The sequence below is a fragment of the Schistocerca piceifrons genome, chromosome 6, assembly GCF_021461385.2.
Source record: "Schistocerca piceifrons isolate TAMUIC-IGC-003096 chromosome 6, iqSchPice1.1, whole genome shotgun sequence".
Classification (NCBI taxonomy): Eukaryota; Metazoa; Arthropoda; class Insecta; order Orthoptera; family Acrididae; genus Schistocerca; species Schistocerca piceifrons.
In genome coordinates this window covers 79979282-80003028 of record NC_060143.1, presented here as the reverse complement: position 1 = coordinate 80003028, position 23747 = coordinate 79979282, and the positions used below count along the sequence as shown (strand labels likewise).

Sequence of the window (23747 nt, the reverse complement as noted above, 5' to 3'; positions counted from 1 at the left end):
ATTTGAAAGTGTGGGTACAAGATACTGGTGTTTTTCCTAGCTGTCTCACAGTTCAACTTATCAATACAAGCATAATTACTTAAAGAAATCCAACTATCCGGTTTTTTTTTGTTTTTTTTTTTTTTTTCAGTGTGCAAATATAATAAAATGGAAATCAAGTAACTGATTGAGGTTTTCGAAGTTTTATATGTTTCAGTTAATTATTCCCCAGTGAATAATTGTCAGCTAGGTCACATTTAGCTTGAGTCACAGGAGTGTAAAGCACAGGCAGGGAAAGGAAATATATCACAGTAATGGGAGATAAAAGGTGCATGTCTCAGCAGTCTGAGCTGAATTAATGAAGAAACGGTAGATAAAAATATGAATCACAAGGGGAGACAATGGAAAATTGCTCTGTCGTCATCAGTTAAATATTTACTTTCAAGAGATGGGTTGGTTAATATCACTGGTGTGTTCTGCCTGGTGCAATATATTGTTGTAGTTGTAATAAAGACAGTGAATCTTCAAAAATTCCAGAAACATTTCTGCTACACTAAGATGTTTGTTTTCTGAATTTTAACTGTACTCACTCCAATTGATCCTAGTCCACAACAATAATTCTATTTCTGCAAGTTGGTAGACAAATGGAGCACTTCACACAAAGATACGACAGCACTGGCGAAAAAGTTTCACTCGGTACCTTTCACTGTACACTTTAATGGAGATATAGCCAATGAACTGACAATCTAAATATTTTTATCTATAAAAGTATTAAGGCAAATCTTAACCAGAATTTTACAGAAGGTATACAGTGTGTAAGTTAACTTTATATGCCAACATCACATTTCTGATATTAAAAATGTCTTGTTCATCACTGCTGTAATTCCAATGACTTCTTGTTAAAGCTTTATTATAAGTCCGTTGGAAATGAATAACTGTTAAATTTTACAATATGAATTAAATACAAAATAGTAGGCACAGAAAGAAAAAAATATAGTTATTTTTTATTCTAATGAAGAAACTCTCACAGAAAACTAAGTAACACTGTTGAGCATTTCACCATATCAGTCTCCCAGCTGCCTAATTGTCTGCTACTGCTGCTGACATGTACCACATAATTCCCATGCTTGTTATATTACCTCAGGTGAGAAATTGCTATTTTCTGAGTGACACATAGGAGTTTTAATTACCTAGTTCAATTTTGTGAACTATATTCTCATAGAGAAAACGATTTTGAATTTTACAATGAGCATACATACGGCAATCTGTACCTTGTATGGCCTATCTAAGTAAATAATATCTCTCTCTGGAGTAATACGGTGCTAATTAATATTAATAATGAAATTGTATACACACAAGTAGTGAAACTAGTATACTCATTTCTCAAGAAGCTTTAATCTCATTTCACTACTTACTTTTCTTCACCCTGGAGGCCTACATTTTTATGGTGGATTATGACAGCAGGCTGGGGTGCACAACAACCTGGCCCTGTCCACAATCCTGTTCCACTTGTCTAACTATGTCTACACTGATATTTCACTTTCAGTATAGAAATACTACAGAACATACCTGGCCCCAAAAAGCATCTGCATTCTACACTCGAAAAAAAAATCAGTGTTTGATCCTTTAATTTTTGTAACTCTAGTGTAATTTACTGTCATCACCTCATTTAATTATCCATAACTGCGTGCTCCCTTTCTCTCTGTTTGCCTTACCTCTCCTCATCTGACACACATATTTTATCCACCTTCCAATATTTTTATTAACTACTAGATGTGCTCAGCCATTCATTGCTATGGCTCAGTCTGGTTAAATGGAAGAGGAAGGAGAGACAAAGCATATGTTTCTAATATGTATGGGAATTGGATATACATCCTAATCTCCTCCCCCTATCTCTGCTCATCCCCTCCTTTGAACTTTCTATATCCATTTCCTCCCACCCCTATTCATCTCTCTCTGACCTTGAGCCACATTGTAGTAGTATTATAATCACAAGCCGGTAATCCGTAAATACAGTTTTCCTGCCTGCTAACAAGTTTTCACTGTTATTTATATATCTTATGTCCATCAGAATGTTCATTAAGAGTACTGTGTAAAAATTTAAAGTAACTCAGTTAAGAAATTTCTCGAGATTTTTGGTAATACCATTTCCTGTTTATATATTACACATTTATTTATATATTATACATATTAAAAATAGGTATATAAAAGTACGCAGTTATTCAAATGCAATGCTGTGTCAAAATTTCAAAGCAATTGGTGAGCAGATTAAAACAGACTCAAAATCAGGACCTTTGCCTTTTGCGGGCAAGTGCTCTACTGACTGAGTTACCCAAGCATGAACATGAACCATCCTCACATCTTTACTTTCGCCAGTATCACATCTCATATCTCCAAATTCCATAGCTGCTCTCCAGCGAATCTTGCAGGGCTAACATTCCCGGAAGAAAGGATACTGCAGAGATATGACTTGCCACAGCCTGGCTGATGTTTCCTGAATGAAACCTTCACTCTGCAGCGGAGTGTATACTGATATTAAACTTCTTGGCACATTAAAGCTGAAAGCTGTGTGCCACTCCAAGACTATAATGGCAAATGTAAAACTGTGAGGATGTTTCATGATTCATGCTTGGGTAACTCAATCGGTAAAGCACTTTCTCATTAAAGGCGAAAGTCCCAAGTTCGAATCTCAGTTTTGATCTGCCAGGAAGTTTCATATCAACACACACTCTGCTGCAGAATGAAAGCTTCATTCTCACTTACATTTTTATTCACTAAGCACCTTTCACTGTACACTTTAATGGAGATATAGCCAATGAACTTACAATCTAAATATTTTTTCCATCTTCATAGATGGAAATCTTCATTTGTACGAAATTTTAAAACTCCAAAAGTTCTTCATTGCATGCTTTGAAATTTTGACACCACGGTGCATTTGGATACATGCAATTGCAACTTTATTTATTTAGATACACTATTCTGACTATTATTTTTTTTTCTTTCCAACACAATGTATTAGTAGATATTCCACTTAGAAGTCACAGCTGAATATTTTGGTATATTTTACTAAAATTTGTAGTATTTGCTCCATTACAAACTCATTTCATAACAGAAGACACAACCTACTTACTTGTCAGGCTTTGGTGCACGCACATCCACCGACATTACAACTGCATCTTCACCAGAGCTTAAGAAGACGTGTGGGCTGTCTGGCAGTATGGACAGCTTGTGGGCTGGTCCACGGTGCTGTGCAAGGCGTCGAGTTGCACGGCATTGTCCTGTGGAGGAAAGCTCCGCCAGACGCACCTGGCCATCTCGTCCACAAGATACAACGTGTGTGTCACCCCGCAGGGGAAGGAATTTTACCTGTCAAAAATAACTACTATTAACGCCGATGGTAACAAACTTGTGAAATTTTTTATCGGTATTCAATGTGTGTGTTGAAAAGGCCACTTATTAAATGAAGTTAAAGGTTTACTTTTGGTCAGAAAAAAGATCAGGCTTTACAGTGGCTCCATCACCATTTCTAGCGGCAGATGTGGACTCTGACCATAATGGTTATGACCTGCAGATTACAATTGAAGAAATTTGTGAAAAGTAGAAAATTATGGCAGTGGCACCTGGACAAATTTAAAGAACCTGAGTGGTTAACACAAGATATACTGAATTTAACTAACAAAAGAAGAAGTGTAAACATGCAGCAAATAAAAAAGCAAAAAAGGAATACAGGTGTTTAAAAATAAGACTGACAGGAAGAGCAAAATCGCAAAGCAGGAATGGCTAGACAAGAAATACACGACGAGAAATGCAAAACCGTAGAAATATGCACTTGGAAGAAGATAGGTACCAACTATAGGAAAAATAGTCCTTTCGCGGCTAGCAGGCATACACGAATGTCTTGCAGGCAGAGATCCAGATGGCTACAGGTGTACATGTACACCCAGCAGTTAGAAAGGCGAGACAGCCACAGGCTTTCATTTACACCTGGTAGGTGGGAAGGAATGATAGCTAAGGGCCAGGGTGAGGAAGTGAGTAAATGTGCACTATAGAACGGTGGCTCACTGCTGTCCACATTTCAGCATTCCTAACAACGCAATCATTATCTGTTTCTCTGGTCTGAAAGCACTTAAGCTTTCACCTGCTTCCTGTTCCTTTCAGCTTACAAGTCGATCTTAGATACAATTAATTTTGTAACCTACTCAATACAAAAGATGACAACTATAGATTCTGAAGGCCATGAATTATTCTAATGAACTGACATATAGACGTGGCAAAAGCGAAACCATGCAGAAAACAAGTGCATTTTCTCAGTAACGCTCACTGCCACACGGAACAGCAAATGACACACCATGGGCAACAACAGCAATTTGCTTTCTTAATCTACAAAGTATATACGATATAAACACACACAAACTGAAAGATTCTACAGGATGTATGTACACATTTCCGAAGGCAAACAATGCAAGAAAATATGTACAGTTTCTCAGCAAAATTCACTGTCGCAGGGAACAGAAACGCCACACACTGGCAAACAAATGCAATTTGATTTCCTAATGTACAATGTATATGATGCACAAATATATAGTTTGAAAGGGCATCAGTTGCTCTACAGAACTTTTGTTTCAAAAGGCAAACAGTACAGCAGATACATACACTTTCTCAGTAATACTCGCCACCATGCAGAAAAGAAGACAGTGAGTTTTGAATGGCTACACTTGGAACTGCTGATTTTAAAACTATGTATCTTGAAACTTATTTGTCCAGTATTAATGTAGTTTTAATATGTTGTAGGCACCTATATAAAGCAGAGTAAGTCTCAAGTTACAGTATTTTCCAAACAATTTTTTTTAGCATTTTTCTCAAATAATTTTTTCTCGGCACAGAATAAACTTATAACAGAAAGGTTGGATCACTTTTTAAGCTTTCTTTTATGGTTATGATAAACAGCAGCTAGTGTGACCGTACAATGTAATACTGATTTTATAAGGAGTATTATTGAAGAATGGAATGTTGCAATGTGTGGTTAGCCTATATTGGCCGTAGCCTGCAGTGATCATCATGGTGTCAGCTATCTGCTTGTGAGGCACATATAACACATTCGTCCTCAATGGCCAACAGAAACATGGCAGGACCTATGAAATGCTTGTAAAGCCCTTGTGTGATAAAGCATACTACTGTCGCGTATCATCATGGTGACAACCAAAACTTTGGGACATGTTTCATGGTGAATGTCGAGTGATACTAATATGTGTGTACACACTCAAGGACTAAGTTTTCTGTAAAAATGAATGATTTGATAAAGTACAATCCCTATGTATTTATTCTAAATTTTAGACTCTCTCAACAATCCACCACTTTCGCTAATCCGGCACCCCTACGTGTGAGGAGTGGCGGGTTTAGCTAGCGTCTAGTGTACCACCACTACTACTACTACTACTACTACTACTACTACTACTACTACTACTAGGTACCCTCTGCCGTACACCATATAGTGGCTGCAGAGTAAACTAGGTACCCTTTGCCATATACCACATGGTGGCTGCAGATGAAGAATTAAATATGGTGATGCCGATTGAATTATGTTTGAAAATTAGACACAAAATAGTCCAAGACGGTCACTAGCAAGGCTGTGGCTGGTATCAGCCATCAGGATGACATTTTTGTGTGATAAAAGTAGTACATATCAGCTGGTGTTTATACTCAGCAGTGTCAAAAGTGACATTTGTCTTGAGGCACAATATCTGAAAGAGAGTTATGGTGCAAATAAGGCTGTTCAAGTGCTCAAAGTTTTGAAGTGCAATTGGTCACCACGGGCATGACGGGACCATCATCATGAGCACTCCTCCCATGGTGCTTAGCTTGAGCCAGTACTCGTGCTGCATCTGCATGTTGCACATCATCAGCTAAGCTTAGAGAGCAGCAAGCCAACTTCAGTGCTGCATCAAGAGTTCCCACATGCCAGCCACCCAGCCATCAGCCATCAATGACAGCTGCTAGCAACTTAGCAGGCACTATTATGGAACTGGTTTCAGCACTATGCTGTGGCATAGCTTACGAAAAGCTGTTTTGCAGGCATTCTCAAGGGCGAGAATTGTGTGGTGTCCCGATTAAAACCCACAACTTGTGTCTTAACATCTCAGTACTTTACTGTCAAATTAGTGATTGGCTGTCATGTGGCTTTTGTAGTTGACAGAGGCTCCCACCGTCCCACTTCAGTGATGTGTCTGTAACACCAACATCCAGCTTTTTGTCCTACAGGGTTCCAGGTCTGAGCCATAAGTGCAGACACTGGAGCAAACTATGTGGTTTTTGCTGGTGACAGCTGCCTTTAGACTAACTGTGGCATCAAAGGCGAGAAAAAATGGGACACCAGTGAGTAGGAAGACCGGTGCTACTAAGACAACTAATTCAAGTGACATTGTTAGTAAAGATGCAGTTTCGAGCACACTTACTCCAGAGAAAATTGTGGCAGTTGATTAAATTCTTAGTGATTTACAAACTGCACTGAAACAAACAAGATCATCAACAATAATTGCAGCTCAAATCAGAAACAATTCGGGCATCTCCACTAACACAGGCAAAACTTGGTGACAGAATGAAGAGTTATGTGTAGAAAACAACACCTATGCTGTGACTTGGCAGGTGCAAGTAGGCTGGAAGTGAGGACAAGACTGAAAGACTAAGCAGAAAGGGAGAAACTAAAGCAAGAAAAAATACAACATACGAGTGAAGTAAGGCAAGATTGCAGCTGGCACTGCTAGCGGGCCAAAAAATATGGTAGAAGCTAGGATACAACATATGTGGGCGAAGTAAATAAATATTCTGTTTTTTCAAAACTACCAACAATCAACAATCAGATATGCACACTGTTGGGGAAACACTGACGAATAAAATCAAGCTCTGACAAGGCACTGTGTCATAGACAGACAGCAAAAGATTGCAGGAAAAAACTGCATTGATGAAGGACATTAGGTTCGAAGGGCCAAAAAAAAGAGGTGGTCATTCTTAGCATTCTTATCAATCGCAGACACTTACTGATGAGGACTTTCTCAATGAATTGTACAACACCAATCTAATGACGACCTATATAAAGAGTAGTTCACGAGATAGGTCAAGTTATGAAGCAAAATAGGACTAAGGAGAAGTGTACAAAACGGGAAGTAACTAGCGTCAAATGCAGCAAACCATTGTAGTGAATCAAAAGCATAGGGTGCACATCAAGTACGTGGCGAAGAAAGAACTGCGACAAGGCAGGGGACCAGAGTGTGTGGCATACAGACAGTTATACGACAGACAGATCACACACACATGGAATACGAACACATATATGTTCACTCACATGCCACACGAGTGTGACAGTGAGCAAACACATGCAGCAGGATAAAATATCTGCACTGGCTACATGTAAACTCCATTTCCAACACAGTGTGGAAGAAGTGCAAATCACCATTAACCAGAACACATGACTGGTCTCATACAGTTGCATGGCAATGACAAATAGGCTTCATAACTCACTGTTGAATGAAGTGCTTAACAGGTACATTAGAACAATAGGCTACAAAGCAACAAAGTAATGCAAGGCATAATCGACTGCAAGATTTCTAGGCAACTCAAGCTTGAACTATACAAATGTACATTTACTCAAACGGGATTAGCTTTAGGTACTGAGTTAGGAGTATGAGGTCATCAATGGGGTACATATAAGTGAAAAGGAAATGTGTGGGTGTATCTTAAGGAAACAAAAAGCACAAAGTGCACAATCAAACATATCCTGCATCACAGTATCAGATCCAGAAGAGCACCAACAGATTGACGTAGAAAAGCCCCATTTATCTGACACACCCATCACACAAATCATTCACACAAAAAGTAAGACCAGGCACAAAGATGAACATGTAAACCATCAAAACATCACACAGCAGAAAATGAGTGACTCGAGAGATCAGGCAGAATGCAAAAACTATGACAGAAACATTGGATAAAAATAATATGACTCAACAAAAAATAGTCAATATGTCAAGACAGGACACTTCTTTATCATGGGGGCTACACAGATGCTCACAGCAAATACTACATCCAGAACACAAATTTCCATTACAGAACACTGATTGCATTGGCAACGACAGAAATGGTAACTGACTTCTTGACAACACTGACAGCATGTTCGCAGGGTGTATACGTGGACAAGGAAAAAAAATTCCCGGATTTTTCCCAGATTTCCCGGTTAAAAATACACATTCTCCCGGGTGAAAAAAACAACTTTTTCCGTGTTACATAACATATTTTCCCTGCAAAACTTATCAATCCTTTGAATGGTTATGATTTTATACACGGGCTTTGAATTTCCCGGCACTTTTGAAAACGAAACTCAGGGAAAAACACACGTTTTGGAATTATCTTTGATGTGCAACAACGTGTACACTGCATATTTTCGTATTACGAAAGTATACATTGGAATTCCACCAAACACCGCATGTTACTTTCCGAATCATTGGAATCGAGATTGAGATGCGCTTCTGTAAGCCAGTCGTAGCTCATGTCACGTGATCTCGACAGCCGATGACGGCGGATGTTCAGAGCATGGGACACGTGATGCAGTCAGCCAACAGCAACATCACTGTTACGTAGCACGAACACACAAACAGGGAAAGTTAATAGTTTAAATTAGTATGCATTGTGTTGCTGCAAGAAAAACAAAGCGTTCACATATAATATCAGTCTCTAAGGTTATTAAGCTGCAAGAGAAGTTAAGCTTTTGCATATAATGTTGATATTTTTTGCGCGTGTTACACTTTAAGATGTATCAGACAAATGTGCCAGTAAAATTTTTAATAGTGACATAAATGTCTGATCTTCATGGTTCGAAATTCTTCTAAATGGCCCGCCATCAAAGAGTTGATTTTTAAATGAGAGTCAAACGCTCTGATTTATGAAATTCATGGTACATTGTCGCACATAGTTCAACTTGCGTAAAAGGATATTTACTTTGAAAGTAATGCCTTTCAAACCACCATACACAATATTTCCTCGCGACCTCTTAGAAATAGGTTCGTTTCAGCAGTTGCCAGACAGCGCAGGTAACAGGCGACACCGCGCTTACGCAGCTACCATGACACTGGAAGCCCGTATGTACGTACATGTAAAACATTGAAAGATAATACATTATGTCATAAAGGAAACAAGACATCAAAGGATACTCCAAGAGCATCGGAATTTCGCGAACCATACTTAAATGTGCACATTTAAACTGCATACTTAAAGTGCACATTCGTATGTCCAGATTCCCAATGAAGTAGACCTCGTCTGATATTAAGTTTTTCAGTGTGGTTTTCGGGATTTAAATTTTCTTGGAGCAACAGTATTGTATTACATCATGTTTGGTTCTTTATTATGGCATAATGCCATACGTGCTAGAAGATGAAAACGTGCACTTGAAATGTAGAGAGCAGTTGAAACTAGCCAGTACTGTGGAATTAAATATTTCTTATCAAATACATTGACTGCCTCTGTGGAAAAGGTTAATAAAAGTCAAATGTCTTTAGCAAACAGACAAAAATAACTTCACTGTCAGGAAAGGTGGAAATAAAATTTGAAACTAATATTTTAGCCTTCCATAATTATGTGAATGTATTTTAATTCACTTGATATCTCCCGGCCACAGATATCCGTTTTGTTTTCATTTGACGTGAGAGTAGACGAAAGAGAAACAGCAAAATCACTAAATGTAAACACCGGTCACGTGGAGACTACCCACTATAACTCAGCCTGCTCTGCGCATTAGCCCTGGATCTCCGATATTTGCTAACCGGGTCAATTAAAAAAAAAAATAATCGAATTTTCAAAAATATGTTCATCTTGTAGCGCACATCTTTCTGAAAAGTCTGAAACACAAAACATATGTGTTCGAGGAAATGTAAGACATGTTGTTAGGTCGTAAGTGTGCCAAAGTGCAGCATTCTTCTATCGCACGTCACTGTATCTCGCTCTGTGGAATTTAAATGTGTATATCTTGTAATGAATGCCATCAAACTATATTCAGGGCAGTGGAAATTGAAATGTCCTGTGATGCCTCTCCTGTTCCCAGTCAGCCTGTTGGACAGCCTGCCCCACTAAAAAAAAAAAAAAAAAAAAACCCCCTCGCAATTAACAGCGAATGGGATTATTTGTAATCGGGAGAACAAGAACTCTTCAGAAAATTTGCACTCTTTATTGCCTATTAGCTAACAACTTGCTCTTTTGTGTGTAATAAAATTAAATATAGGATACATAAAACCAATAAAGACACGAGCCAAGCAATAAACTACACATTTCTTCAATTAGCTCCCAGCATTTTTTTTTCCTATCTAATCTGGTTACAGCTTTAATGGCGTGGTTTCCTTTCTGCGAGAGAATCTATTTCCTCATCAAATTTCATCAAACATTTTGCTACATGAAAAATCGAAATGTCGTAATCTAAAACTGAAAAAAACTGTCAATACAAATAATACCCAAGACTGGTGTGGTTTCTCGATCTGATTATGTCTATTTTGTCACTGTCTGCTAGATAAAACAAAATAGGTCTTTCTAATATCGCAGAAATTTTGTAACACACATCTAATAAACGAGACTGTTTTGGCACAAATGGTTATTTTTATAACACGACAGAATATAATTCACAAAGCACCAATATCAAATGCCTATTAGGCCTACTACAAGCAAAAAGCTTTATGTTAGGAAATAGTTTCACATTTCATTCATACGCACCAGTGTCTCAAGCATGAGATCAAAAAGTAGTATTACGAAATTTTTATATAAATTTGGAATTGTCTTATTCTTCCATAATTTGTGTGATGTTCCCGTTTCTTCTCCTTCCTCGTTCTAACAATCTTGTCATCACCAATCCTGTAGTTATTCCTGCCATTGCCAAAATTTGTTTGCCGATTAACTTCACAAACCCTGGCAGAATCACAGGTTTAATTATCCCGCGATTATTCTCCGGTTAGGCGTTGTTACATGTTCGTACAACAGGTTTTCCGCGTTACTTCCAGAATATAACTTAAGCGGCTGGCAACTGGTCCTTACTAGTGTAGCGATCTGGCCAAAAATTTTCTGTCAAAATTTCATTTTCTTGGATGCACTGAGAAGATAATACGTAATCTTTCTCACCTGTTATTTCTGTTAGTCGTTTATTTCCATTCTGGCGGTATGAATCTATGGATTTCACTAGTAATTATAACAACACTGATCATTTACAAATCCAATCAACCACATAATCAGATAGCGATTGGCATTCATTCATCCGTTCGGCTTAACTCCGCTCAGCTCGTGTAGCCCTGTCCCCTTTTGCCTGTGGAACGTTTATTTCTAGATGCGACGAGGATTCTCCTGACAGAGGCATCACGTACACTATGCACACAATCAAAAATCAACTTATGATTCATTCAGAAATCAACTTAAAGTGTGTTCAAAAACGAACAGGGCTGCGTTTCAAAATCATATGAATAATTGATAGACCAACGTGCGCTGGATGCTAGGCGCTTTGTGAAACAAGTTTTTTTTCCTCAAGAATATGAATTTGGAGCCCCCTTTTCCCGGTAGCATCTAGCAGCTTGCTGCGACTGCTTGCACAGCCAACAGCCACATTCCTGTAGCCGGAAGCAGGAGAATCTACTACTCAAGCGCAACTCAACTGCGCATGCGCATGAGCCCGCTCGTAACTGCTAAAACAAATCTAATGTAAACAGTTATGACTTCACGCTCATCGGAGGTAATTTGTTTTTATGAAGCATTGCTTAGTCTTCCTAAAGCCATTGACACATTTTGCTGTTGGCACATGCTTGCATGAGCACTGTGTGTCGTCGTTGTATATGGCACATTTCCTTTGTAATTTAAGTAATTTTCGTTTTTTTCTCTCATTTATATTTTATTGTTGAAGTATTATTCTGCAGTAGTGGGATACAGTAATATCCATTGTTAGAGTATCGTTTCTTACCAGTCAAAATTACAAAAATTTAACAGAGAACTAGAACAATGAAAAATTCCCGGAATTCTAAAAAATTCCCGGGTTTTTCCCAGTTTTCCCCCGGATGAAAAAATTCCCAGGTTTTTCCCGGATCTCCCGGGTCGTATACACCCTGACAGACATACTGAGCCAGACACAGCAGACCACAGATGACGACACACGAGCCAAACATCCAGCAAATACAGACAAAGAAGAAACTGATTAAAAAAATAAAATGTGGAAACAGAACAAGCACTCACAAAATCCAACAAAACTACTTCTATGACTACAGGACCCCAGAGAATAGCTTGCACATTAACAAACTGGAACAATGAGATATCATTCAAAATTCCTAATGTTTCATAACACGCAAAATGCACCCAAATGGGAGCACATTATGTTTTTCCTCTAGTGAACAATTAAACCAAATGATCTTAAAGGTTGAAACTATCCCGAATGATACCCACATACTGCTTGAACTCTTAGAGAAAGCCTGAGTACAGAGATTGGAAGGTGTATAGAGACTTTGTGATGGCACATGGTCACATTCTTTGATTCAAGTAGGATAGACATAAAATGCTTGTTTTCACCAAGCATCCATGATGCTGTTCCAATTAAATGCTATGCAGGTACTGTGAATGTGAAGCTGCAAAATGTCAGACGAGGTGTGTACTAACATGGTGTGCTTACAAGAACCATACACAAGGAACAGATGACTGACTGGTCTTGCAAAGAACGCAACAGTGACCACACGGGGGCAGCGAACCGAAAGCTGTTATCATATTAGTCAACAGGCAGCGGACTGCTACAAAGATGTCACAAATATACTCTGATCATGTTGTGACGGTACAAGTATGTAACGGAAATTATGCATGGGTAATTTTGTCATTTATGCACAGTTTTCAGATGAGATTAATCCAAACAGAAAATAGAGAACTGCACAACACGCATAACATAAAAAATTAATAACCACTGCAGATATCAATGTATATTCAACACTATGGCAGTCATCACAGACAAATACTTTGCAACGCTACATTAATGACTGATACTGATGAACAACCTATACATAAGTAATAGGGAGGATTAATCCCACACACATAGCAATACTGACATTACAGCAGCAAATATAAAATTATTAGGCTCATCACATCATCAGACATATGCAACAGGGCTACACGTAGATTTCATAATATCAGTCACGAACACTGCCAAACACATGACACAAGAAACACACAACAACTGGTTTATGTTGAGTAAAGCAGACTGGCAGACATTACAGGACTTTGTAGCGATGTACAAACTATCACAGATTGAAGGCAACACTGATTACAAGATATACAGACAGACGCAGATCTTGCAAGAGGCAAAAGATAAAGCAATCCCAACAGCAATAAGAATAGAAGGAAAATACTCTGGTCAAATGAACTTACCAAACTCAAAAGAGATTCAAGAATCAAACACAGATTCCAACATAGGGCAGTAACTGCTAGAGAGGGACAAATATGACTAACATTTAGGGAGGCGAAGCAAAAGTACAACCATCTGCCACACCAAAGAGACAACTTATGGGGAGCACAGTACAAATTGATGACAGACAGGATAAAACAGTTTTGTTCTAGCCACAATTAGGTAGTATGACAGAACCTTCACACAGGGATCAAGTAGTACAGAGGAATTTCTGCTTTATGAGCTCCTTCCCAATGATAACCACAACACAGATGATGCACACCAATTTAAAAGCTATAATACAAACAGAATACACAGAGATAATCACCTGCTGCTTTGACCAGTATGAGGTAGTGCTACCTATTGCTGAATTAAAATTTAAAAAACCACTAGGCCCACACGGCATCCACTTTTAGACCCTTAAGCTAACAGCACTGCAGATTACCCCACTTTTACACGAAGTAATACATGAAGCTTTAAGACTGGGAAGAGTACTTGCAACCTGGAAATTAGCAAACATAGTAATCACCTAGACCAACCAATCCAAAGTCATATAGGGCAATCTACTTTATCAACACCTTGGCTAAGGCCCAGGATCAGCTCCTGTGCAACCAGTTACAGCGGCAACAAATGGGGCTCAATCCATGCCAATACAGGCTCCATGAGAATAAATCAGTGGACAATATAATTAACAGAGTATTTGAATTAGCACAGTGTCAATTGCAAGCACATAATGGCCATACCCTCGATATCACCACAGAATTTGATAACCTCTGGTGGCCAGTGACGTTCGTGAGACTACAAGAGCTGTAGGTGTCAGTGATACTGTACAATGGTCAACTAGACTACTGTGATAATAGAATAGTGGCAGGTGAGTAAAAGTTATTACGAGAAGCACAAAGGCGTGCCCGCATGGTTCAATCTGTGGTTCCATCTTTTGGGATCTGTCCATTGAGCTCTTCCTAAGAGAAATGGACAGGGATACATACACTCGTGAGACTGTCCCACACAATGATGATTTGCTGGTTGTCGTGTCAGTCAAATCAAGAAAGGAACTGGAAACCAAAGCCAGTGGCATTCTACACAAGACAGGCAAAAGGTGCCTGAAAAACAAGCTCAGTGCGGATCAGGATGAAACAACCCACATATTACAGAAAGGAAAGCTACAGAGATGAGTGCTGATAAAACACACACACACACACACACACACACACACACACACAGGTGTGCACGCAAAAGCTACAGAGAGATCCGATTATAAAACTGCACGAGACAAATATTCACAGAAAACACCTAACCAGATATTTGGGGGTGCAGACTGGCAATCAACTGACATTTAGCCACATATAAAACAGACAACTGATAAAGTAGAAAACCTTGTACACAATCTCACAAGCATCAACACAGTCACTCACACACTTCCACTACAAGCTAACAATTGTATAGCTGTGCCTTGTTTGAATCCAAAGTATGTTCTGCAATGAGCACATGGGCACACAGACTATCACAAAACGCTCAGAGCCGTTGTTAAAGGAGGTCAAAGAAGTGTTCTGCTGAGCCTATTGAAGGCTTTCAGTAATCTGTAGTGTTCTGAATATATGTGACTGACCCAACAATCGGTCAGTGAGCTCTGACATACTGAATTAAGAGGGGGCAGACTAGACAACTTAAAGGACTACAGAAGAAGATTTAAGGGACAAACATCAACTAAAATCTGGTGAATGAATGCATGAAACCATGGATGGGGACCAATGTTAAAGGTTGTAGAGTTTCTTCCTTTTTCCCTGACATCTGAGAGCAGCCAAAAATTTCCTGAGCAAGGCCCAGTTGAGGCTTGGTGTACTTTATAAAGAGGGCACAGCCACTTACTGAAAGCAACTCTGCCAGAGAATACAGTGTTCCTGTGGGGCATTAGGAACCCCTGTGCATATACGCCTACACTGCACACATGGACTCAACAAACAAGTTTAATCTATGAATCCGTAAGAGACTCAGGACAAATAGAAAGACCTGGACAGAGCCATTGACACTACATTGCGTTTACTGTATGCTGAATACATAGAAAGAACACCAGACAAGCAATTACCTAAGATTAATCTGACCCATGTTAAGTATCTGACACTTAAAAGAATAAAAACAGTGACCTGACAATGCCAATTTATAATTAAAGGGTGATGCAGTGGAAGTATAATGGAGCACAAAATACTGCCAGACAGGTGGCTAACAGCTCCCAAATCAAGAAGTAACATCTATAGACTATAACTAATAGCAATAACTGTGCCAAGTTACTTCTAAAACAGACACTTTAAACCTATAATAGCTACAGTGTGCAAGTAGTAGCACTGGACCACTGCATCATAGATAAATGAAATACATTAACCACACAGTTAGAACTACATGAGGACTTAGATTAAATCAGAATAGAATAGCACAGAAGGTAGACTTAGGGTAGTTACTAATTTCATTCAGAGACGCTTTTCTACAGCCGGTCAATAACTAAGATTAGAAATTAAGCCACACAGGGGTGATTGGGTCGAAGTGTTCTACTGAGGTCCTCACATTTTGAATGGCACTGGTGGTGGGATCTTATAATTTCTTCTTCTTCTTCTTCTTCTTCTTCTTCTTCTTCTTCTTCTATCATCATCATCATCATCATCATCATCATCATCATCATCAAATCAATCTTTGGACTGAAGAAGATCTCCACGCTACTATATCCTGTGTAAACCTCTTCATCTCCAAATAACTGCTGCAATCTACATCCATTTGAACCTGCTTATTGTACTTGACTGTCTTTCTGCAATTTTTACCCTCTACAAATCCCTTGAGTACTAAACTCGCAATTCTTTTATATCTCAGAATGTGTCAAATCTATCAATCCATCCCTTCTTTTAGTCATGTTATGCCTCAAATTCTGTTTCTCCCTGATCCTATTCAGTACATTATCACTAGTTATGCAATCTACCAACCTAACCTTCAGCGTTCTTTTGTAACATCACATTTCAAAAGCTTCTATTCTCTTCTTGTCTGAAGTGCTTATTGCACATGTCTCATGTTCATACATGGCTACACAACAGACAAATGCCTTCAGAAAATTCTTTCTAACACTTAAATTTATATTCTGTTTTAACAAACTTTCCTTAAGGAACATTTTTCTCTCCATTGTTATTCTACAGTTTATATCCTCTCCTACTTTGGCCATCATTATTTATTTTACTGCCCAAATAGCAAAACTCATTAATACTTTTAGTGTCTTATTTCCTAATCTAATTCTCTCAGCATCATCTGAATTAATTCGACTATAAATGTAGTGTCCTGGAAGCCTACATACTCGTATTAACGAGTTTTATTACAAAAAGAAAATTACAATACTTAACTTTTGCAATTACACAGATGTGTCGCAAGCAAAGGGCAACATAGAAAATAACCAATCTACTTCAGTATAGACAATCACAAGTCTGTGCTACATAGAGAGTACAAGCGAAGTGCTCTAGCACTGATGGTGGCATCCAAGTCAATAGTCTTGAAACTGCAATTGAACTGGGCCGTCACCAGTCTGTCGCAGCACTTATGTCCTCTTCACATAGGGGCTGCTGGTCTTGCATTGTCCTGGAGGGAGGTCAGGTCAGCATGTGATTGGCTGACTACTTCTCAAAACCACCCCTTCTTTATTGTTCCCGACTGGCATGCCAGCACTTCACTTTACGCCGTAACAATATATTACCCTTGTTTTGCTTTTGTTTGTGTTCCTCTTATATCCTCCTTTCAAAACACTGTCTGCTCTGTTTAACCACTTCTCCAAATCTTTTGCTGTCTCCGACAGAATTACAATATCAAAGTAACCCCAAATTTTTTAATTCTTCTTCCTGAACTTTAATCCCCACTCCAGATTTTTCTTTAGTTTCCTTTACAGCTTGCTCAGTGTACATATTGAATAACATTGGGGATAGGCTACAACCCTGTCTCAGTCCCTTCTCAACCACTCATTCCCATTCAAGCACCTTGGCTCTTATAACTGCTGTCTGGTTTCTGTACAAGTTGTAAATAGCATTTCCCTCCCTGTATTTTACCCCTGCTACCTTCAGAATTTCAAAGAGAGTATTACAGCCAACACTGTCAAATGATTTCTCTAAGCCAAGAAATGCTATAAACATAGGTTTGCCTTCCCTTAACCTATCTTCTAAGATAAGTCGTAGGGTCAGTATTGCCTCTCAAGTTCCCACATTTCTCCAGAACCCTAACTGATCTTCCCCGAGGTTGGCTTCTACCAGCTTTTCTAAATGTCTACAAATAATTTCCAATAATATTGCCTTTAAGTTCATTTACCTTTTATAGCCCCTCTATATATTCCTAAAACTTTTCAAATTTCTCTTCTTTGCTGCTGGTAAACCTTTCGGGGTATAAGGTCGTGGTCCACAGAACTCTTCTGTTAATAACTTATCATCCAGAACTGTTCTGGACATCTTCAGAGGCATTGCACTTCCACTGAGTGGACAATGACCTTATACTCCAAAAGGTTTACCAGTACCAATTTCATCAGGTTGTGAAAGCCTTCCATCTTTCTCTTCTTTACTTGGTACTGGTTTTCCATCTGAGCTGTTGGTAGTCTTCTGTTCTCCAAAGGCCTCTTTAATTTTCCTGTGTGCAGTATCTATCTTTCACCTAGTTATAAATGCTTCTACACACTTACATTTGTCCTCTAGCCACTCCTGCTTAGCCATTTCAGGTTATTTCACCTCATTTTTTACACTTTTTATTCCCTTTCATCTGTTTCATTTGCTGCATTTTTATATTTTCTCCTTTCATCAACTGCACCCAGTACATCTTGTGATATCTACGGATTTCTACCATGCCTGACTTTTTACCTACCTGATTCTCTGCTGCCTTCATTACTTATCTCCAAAAGCTATCCAATCGACTTCTACTGTATTCCCTTCCCCTGTTTCAGGCAATCATTGCCCAATGCTCCTTCTTAATCTCTCAACAACCTCTGGTTCTTTCAACTTATCCTGGTCCCATCTCCTTAATTTCCCGTCCTTTTGCATTCTCTTCATTTTTAACCTACAGTCACGAGCAATAAATTATGGCCAGAGTCCATGTGTGAACATGGAAATGTCTTGCAGATTAAAATCTGGTTCTCGAATCTAAGTCTTACCACTACAGAATTAATCTGAAACTTTCCAGTGTACCAAGGTCTCCACCACATATCCACCCTTTTTTCATGATTCTTAAACCAAGTGTTAACAATGCTCAATGTAACAATTATATCCTAGCTTCTTTTTTCCCTTCCCAATAAAGATTCTTAAGTTAAATTTCTGTACTTTCTTGATCTAATCTAATTTTTTAAGTTTTTATTCAACTATAAAATCGCTAGTATATATTAGGCTACAATAAAAACATCTTTTGTACAACTTGTAAATAAAATATACTACAAACAAGAAAGAATCCATTTCATCAGCTATGTGATGGACCACCATTAAAGATAAATTTAAATTTAAAAATTGTAAATTGTAGTCCACAAGTTTTGCTATTTTGGCAAAAAAATAACTGACAGTGACCAGAGTACAATGGTGTGCTCAAAAGTAATGTATTAGTAATTTTTTGTGGAAACTCTAAAATTTTTTTAAATAAAAAAACTTTATTAATGTTCTACATCTTTATTCCTCACATCTATACATTTCAACGTAGTAACCCTGGCGACAAACACATTTCTCCCAATGAGAGACCAGTTTGTTGATACCATCACTGTAGAATGTTTTATTCTGTTAACAGAGCCATAACGTCACCTCTGCCTGCAGTACTTCATCACTATCAAAGTGAAATCCTCAAAGGTGTTCTTTACATTTTTGAAGTAGACAAAAATTGGATGGGGTCAAGTTAGGATGGTATGTAGGATAATGAATGACAGTGAACTCAGGGCATCCGACTGTTGCAGATGTCACAGTGCACCCGTGTGATCTGGCAATGTCATGCTAAAGAAAAGGGTGCTCCATGTGTGTGCAATTACAAGCTCAGTTACAGTCACTGTTTCACATGTTCCAACATAGTTATGTTACACACCCTATCATGTTACATGCTATAATTTGGAGCCCCCTAGTCGCAAAGTGTTGCAATTTGTGCCATCGAAGTAGGAAAGTTGAGTGAGTAGTATGCTTGGCACATAATACCTCCACTGATACTGAAAACAGATTAAAAAATTCAGAAACATTACTTTTCAGAACATCTTTGTAGAAAGGATATGGATGTGTACTGGCAATAGTAAGAAAAAAGTTTCTGAAATAGATGAATTTGATAATATTGAGTCTAAATTTTAATGTTGGGAAACCTTTCTCGAGGGTATTTGTTTGGAGTGAAACTTTGTATAGAAGTGAAACATGGACAATAATCATTTCAGAAAGAAGGGAATAGAAGCTCTTGAAACTTTGTGCTACAAAAGAATGCCGAAGACTAAATGACTACATAAAATAACAATGTGGTACCGGCTCATATTGGGGAGAAAATAGTGTTATGGCACAACTTTATTAAAAGGAGGAATAGGTTGATAGAAAATATCCTGAGGCATCAAGAAATCATTAAATGTGTACTGGAGGCAAGTGTGAGTGATGACAATTGCAGAGAGAAATCAAGGCTAGACAACAGTAACTAAGTTCAAAAAGATGTTTTAGGAGTTGAACAGAGCTTGTGCACAACAGGCTACCATGGAGACCCGCATCAGCTCAATCTTACGACTCAAGACAATGACAGCGACGGCAACGATGAGGATGACATTACAGAATTTCAGTTAGAAAGCTATCCATTTTCAGTTGGATCAAAAGCTGTTCATCCAGTGTTTCTTGTCTCTAAATATATAAAAAATGCCACATATTTTTAAACTACATTTTTTATTGCAGGGATATCATACTCTCATTTTGGAAAGTGGATATAGTGTTCTGGTTTAAATAAATATATTCTGCACATTACAAGTATAGGCCACACTCTTGTCAAACTTTTGTAGCTTGTTAATTTACTCAAGTTATGCAACAGAACGTACAAATTTGAATTCATGCACATGAATGTGGTCACAAAATTTTACATTTACCTGCATATCACTATCAGTATAGTCCAATAGAATTAATTTTGACACAGATTAAGAGATGTGTGGAGGGAAAAATAAAAATTCAACATAACAGACACTGAATTGTTTGCACATGAACAACAGACAACATTCCCCTTAAGCGTGGGCACGCTGTGTGCTGCAAGCTGAATAGCTTCAGAAAGAAGACTTTAATAGGGAGATGAAGGTAGATATAAGCCTTGAACCTCTTATCCTATATTTACAATCAGGTGGTTCAGACTGACTCAGACAGCAGTGACGATAGTTAATCAAAGTAGACTTTGGAAAAAAGCATCATCATAATATTTCTTGGTTTTGAGGACTCATTGTTTAAAAAATCATGTTTGTCAACATGTCAATTGCATACTTGGTATATGAGAACTTCCTAGCCTTTATTGACTAGGAATTTGTATCTGATGAAGAATGTAGGCTACATTGTTTCGCATATTACCCGAGGAGAATTTAAAATTTGCAAAGTGTGTTGTAAGATGTAACTACTCGCAAGAATGTAGCTGGATAAATTTGTTGAAAACTCTGGTATTACAATGAGTAAACCCCTATCATTTTCAAGGCAACAACTGAAAAATGTTTTAAAATGACAGGAAGAGTTACCTATAAAGAAATCGGTGGTTTTCGACGTTATCTATCAGCATTCCCTAGAGTTTTTCTTAGAAGATGATTTAATTATTTGCCTATTCAGTGGATCATAAATGTGGTCTTTCATTGCAATGTCAAATGAGTTAGTTTAGACTCATAACGCACATTGACAGTGAAAAATATAACATACTGGCAGGTTTCATGAAAGTCTTTTGCACTAGTCTTTGCTACTAGTAATAGTAATATACACACACACACACACACACACACACACACACACACACACACACACACACACACACACTCTCTGTCTCTCTCTCTCACACACACACACACAATATATATATATATATATATATATATATATATATATATATATATATATATATATATATATATATATATATATATATATATGTGTGCAATAAATGACAATTGATGCAACCAGTTTCGATTATCTCGTCTTTAGACAATCGTCGTTTTGGAAAAAAATGACGTGTCACCTGTTCTTCCCTTCCAATGTCATGCAGACTAATGCTGTGGAGCAGTGGACACAATGTCAAGATGTGAAGCAAGATTTCTCCAATATAGACGGCTGATCAAAATCAGTTTTAAAAGGTATTACCCGCTCATACATTTGAATATGTAATATGATGTACCATAGAGAAATGAACCTGACTGTTGACTGCAGCAACACAGTTCAGCAAGGCAGTCCTTTGTTTGTCCGCACTCTACTGCCATGCACGCACAGGCTTCATCCCCTCCATGGTTGCCTATTGCTCCACCTCTATGTGCGGAAGCGCCATCCTACAAGATGCGGGCTATAGCAAAGCCACGCAGGTGTACAGCCAACTTCTTGAACAGGACTATTGTTAGACAAGTTCTCCTGAATACTAGTTGCTGCATAGCAGTGCCTTGAAGAATTAGCCAGTATTAAACCATTGCCCAGGGATCGTCCAGTTGCTTATGTATTGTACACGTGAATATTACATTCCGGTGTTGAAAAATAGTGCCCACACAACAAAGATTGATGCAAAGTTTAAAGGGGGTCCTCAGAGTTATCACTGGTATTGTTACATTACTCCGATTCACTGGATACCTGTCCTAGCTAAAACCGCTCCGCAAGATCTACAGAGAAAAGCAGATGAGGTAAACTTGCTCAAAATAATTTCTCGTAACAACTATCCCTTGTATAATGCCCGACAAGATCCAGCAACAGCTCGTCTGAAATCTTGCAAACAACCCTGGGTCAATTAAGGAACTAAGAGTCCTTTCAATGTGACCAAGTGGCAACAGTGCTGTGATGAACAGCCATCCAACAATGCTCATTTGGTTCAAGATCCAACAAAGAAGGTTGAGTGAGGGATTCCACAACTCCGCCAAATCTGGGCAAAGCTGAAGAACAGCATTACAGCAGGTCAAGGAAGGTATGGTTACACCTTGAAGAAGTGGGGTTTCCATTCATCTGGAAGTGGGGTTTCCATTCATCTGCTGACTGTGTAACACAGGACCAAACAGTAGACGATATTGTTAAGGAGTGCCCACTTTCAGCATCTGATGGTGTTCTGAGGACCCTAAACCAAGTGAAAGTACTTTGGACCGGTTGCCAAATTTGGAAAGTTCCAAATGATGAAAATATTTCTGTGTACAGTACTTGTAAAACCATATGAAACATTTGCATATATATCCTACCTTGTTGGCTGAGAACAGCTTTAACTGACCAACATTCACCCCACATGGTAACAAGATTCTAACAATACTGAAATAGAAGCTGTCTTCATTTTTTTAATGTTATAAAAACACTTGTTAGCCACAGATTACTTAATGATTTCAATTATTTAGTCATAATAGAGGGAAACATTCCACGTGGAAAAATATATCTAAAAACAAAGATGATGTGACTTACCAAATGAAAGTGCTGGCAGGTCGACAGACACACAAACAAACACAAACATACACACAAAATTCAAGCTTTCGCAACAAACTGTTGCCTCATCAGGAAAGAGGGAAGGAGAGGGTAAGGAGTCATTCCAATCCCGGGAGCGGAAAGACTTACCTTAGGGGGAAAAAAGGACAGGTATACACTCGTACACACACACGTATCCGTCCACACATATACAGACACAAGCAGACATATTTAAAGACAAAGAGTTTGGGCAGAGATGTAAGTCGAGGCAGAAGTGCAGAGGCAAAGAGTTGTTGAATGACAGGTGACGTATGAGTGGCGGCAACTTGAAATTAGCGGAGATTGAGGCCTGGTGGATAACGGGAAGAGAGGATATATTGAAGAGCAAGTTGCCATCTCCGGAGTTCGGATAGGTTGGTGTTAGTGGGAAGTATCCAGATAACCCGGACAGTGTAACACTGTGCCAAGATGTGCTGGCCGTGCACCAAGGCATGTTTAGCCACAGGGTGATCCTCATTACCAACAAACACTGTCCGCCTGTGTCCATTCATGCGAATGGACAGTTTGTTGCTGGTCATTCCCACATAGAATGCGTCACAGTGTAGGCAAGTCAGTTGGTAGATCACGTGGGTGCTTTCACACGTGGCTCTGCCTTTGATCGTGTACACCTTCCGGGTTACAGGACTGGAGTAGGTGGTGGTGGGAGGGTGCATGGGACAGGTTTTACACCGGGGACGGTTACA

At 38.7% G+C, this 23747-nt stretch overlaps 1 protein-coding gene across 2 annotated transcripts in view; it reads right to left on the bottom strand.

Moving 5' to 3' along the window:
- Positions 1–23747, bottom strand: part of LOC124802624 (DDB1- and CUL4-associated factor 8-like) — a 136876-nt gene that overhangs the window by 75948 nt on the left and 37181 nt on the right. For both annotated transcript variants that reach the window (XM_047263513.1, XM_047263514.1), the window contains exon 5: positions 3110–3345. In XM_047263513.1, coding sequence (XP_047119469.1) covers positions 3110–3345 — 236 coding nt within the window. The remainder of the gene's footprint in view (positions 1–3109; positions 3346–23747) is intronic.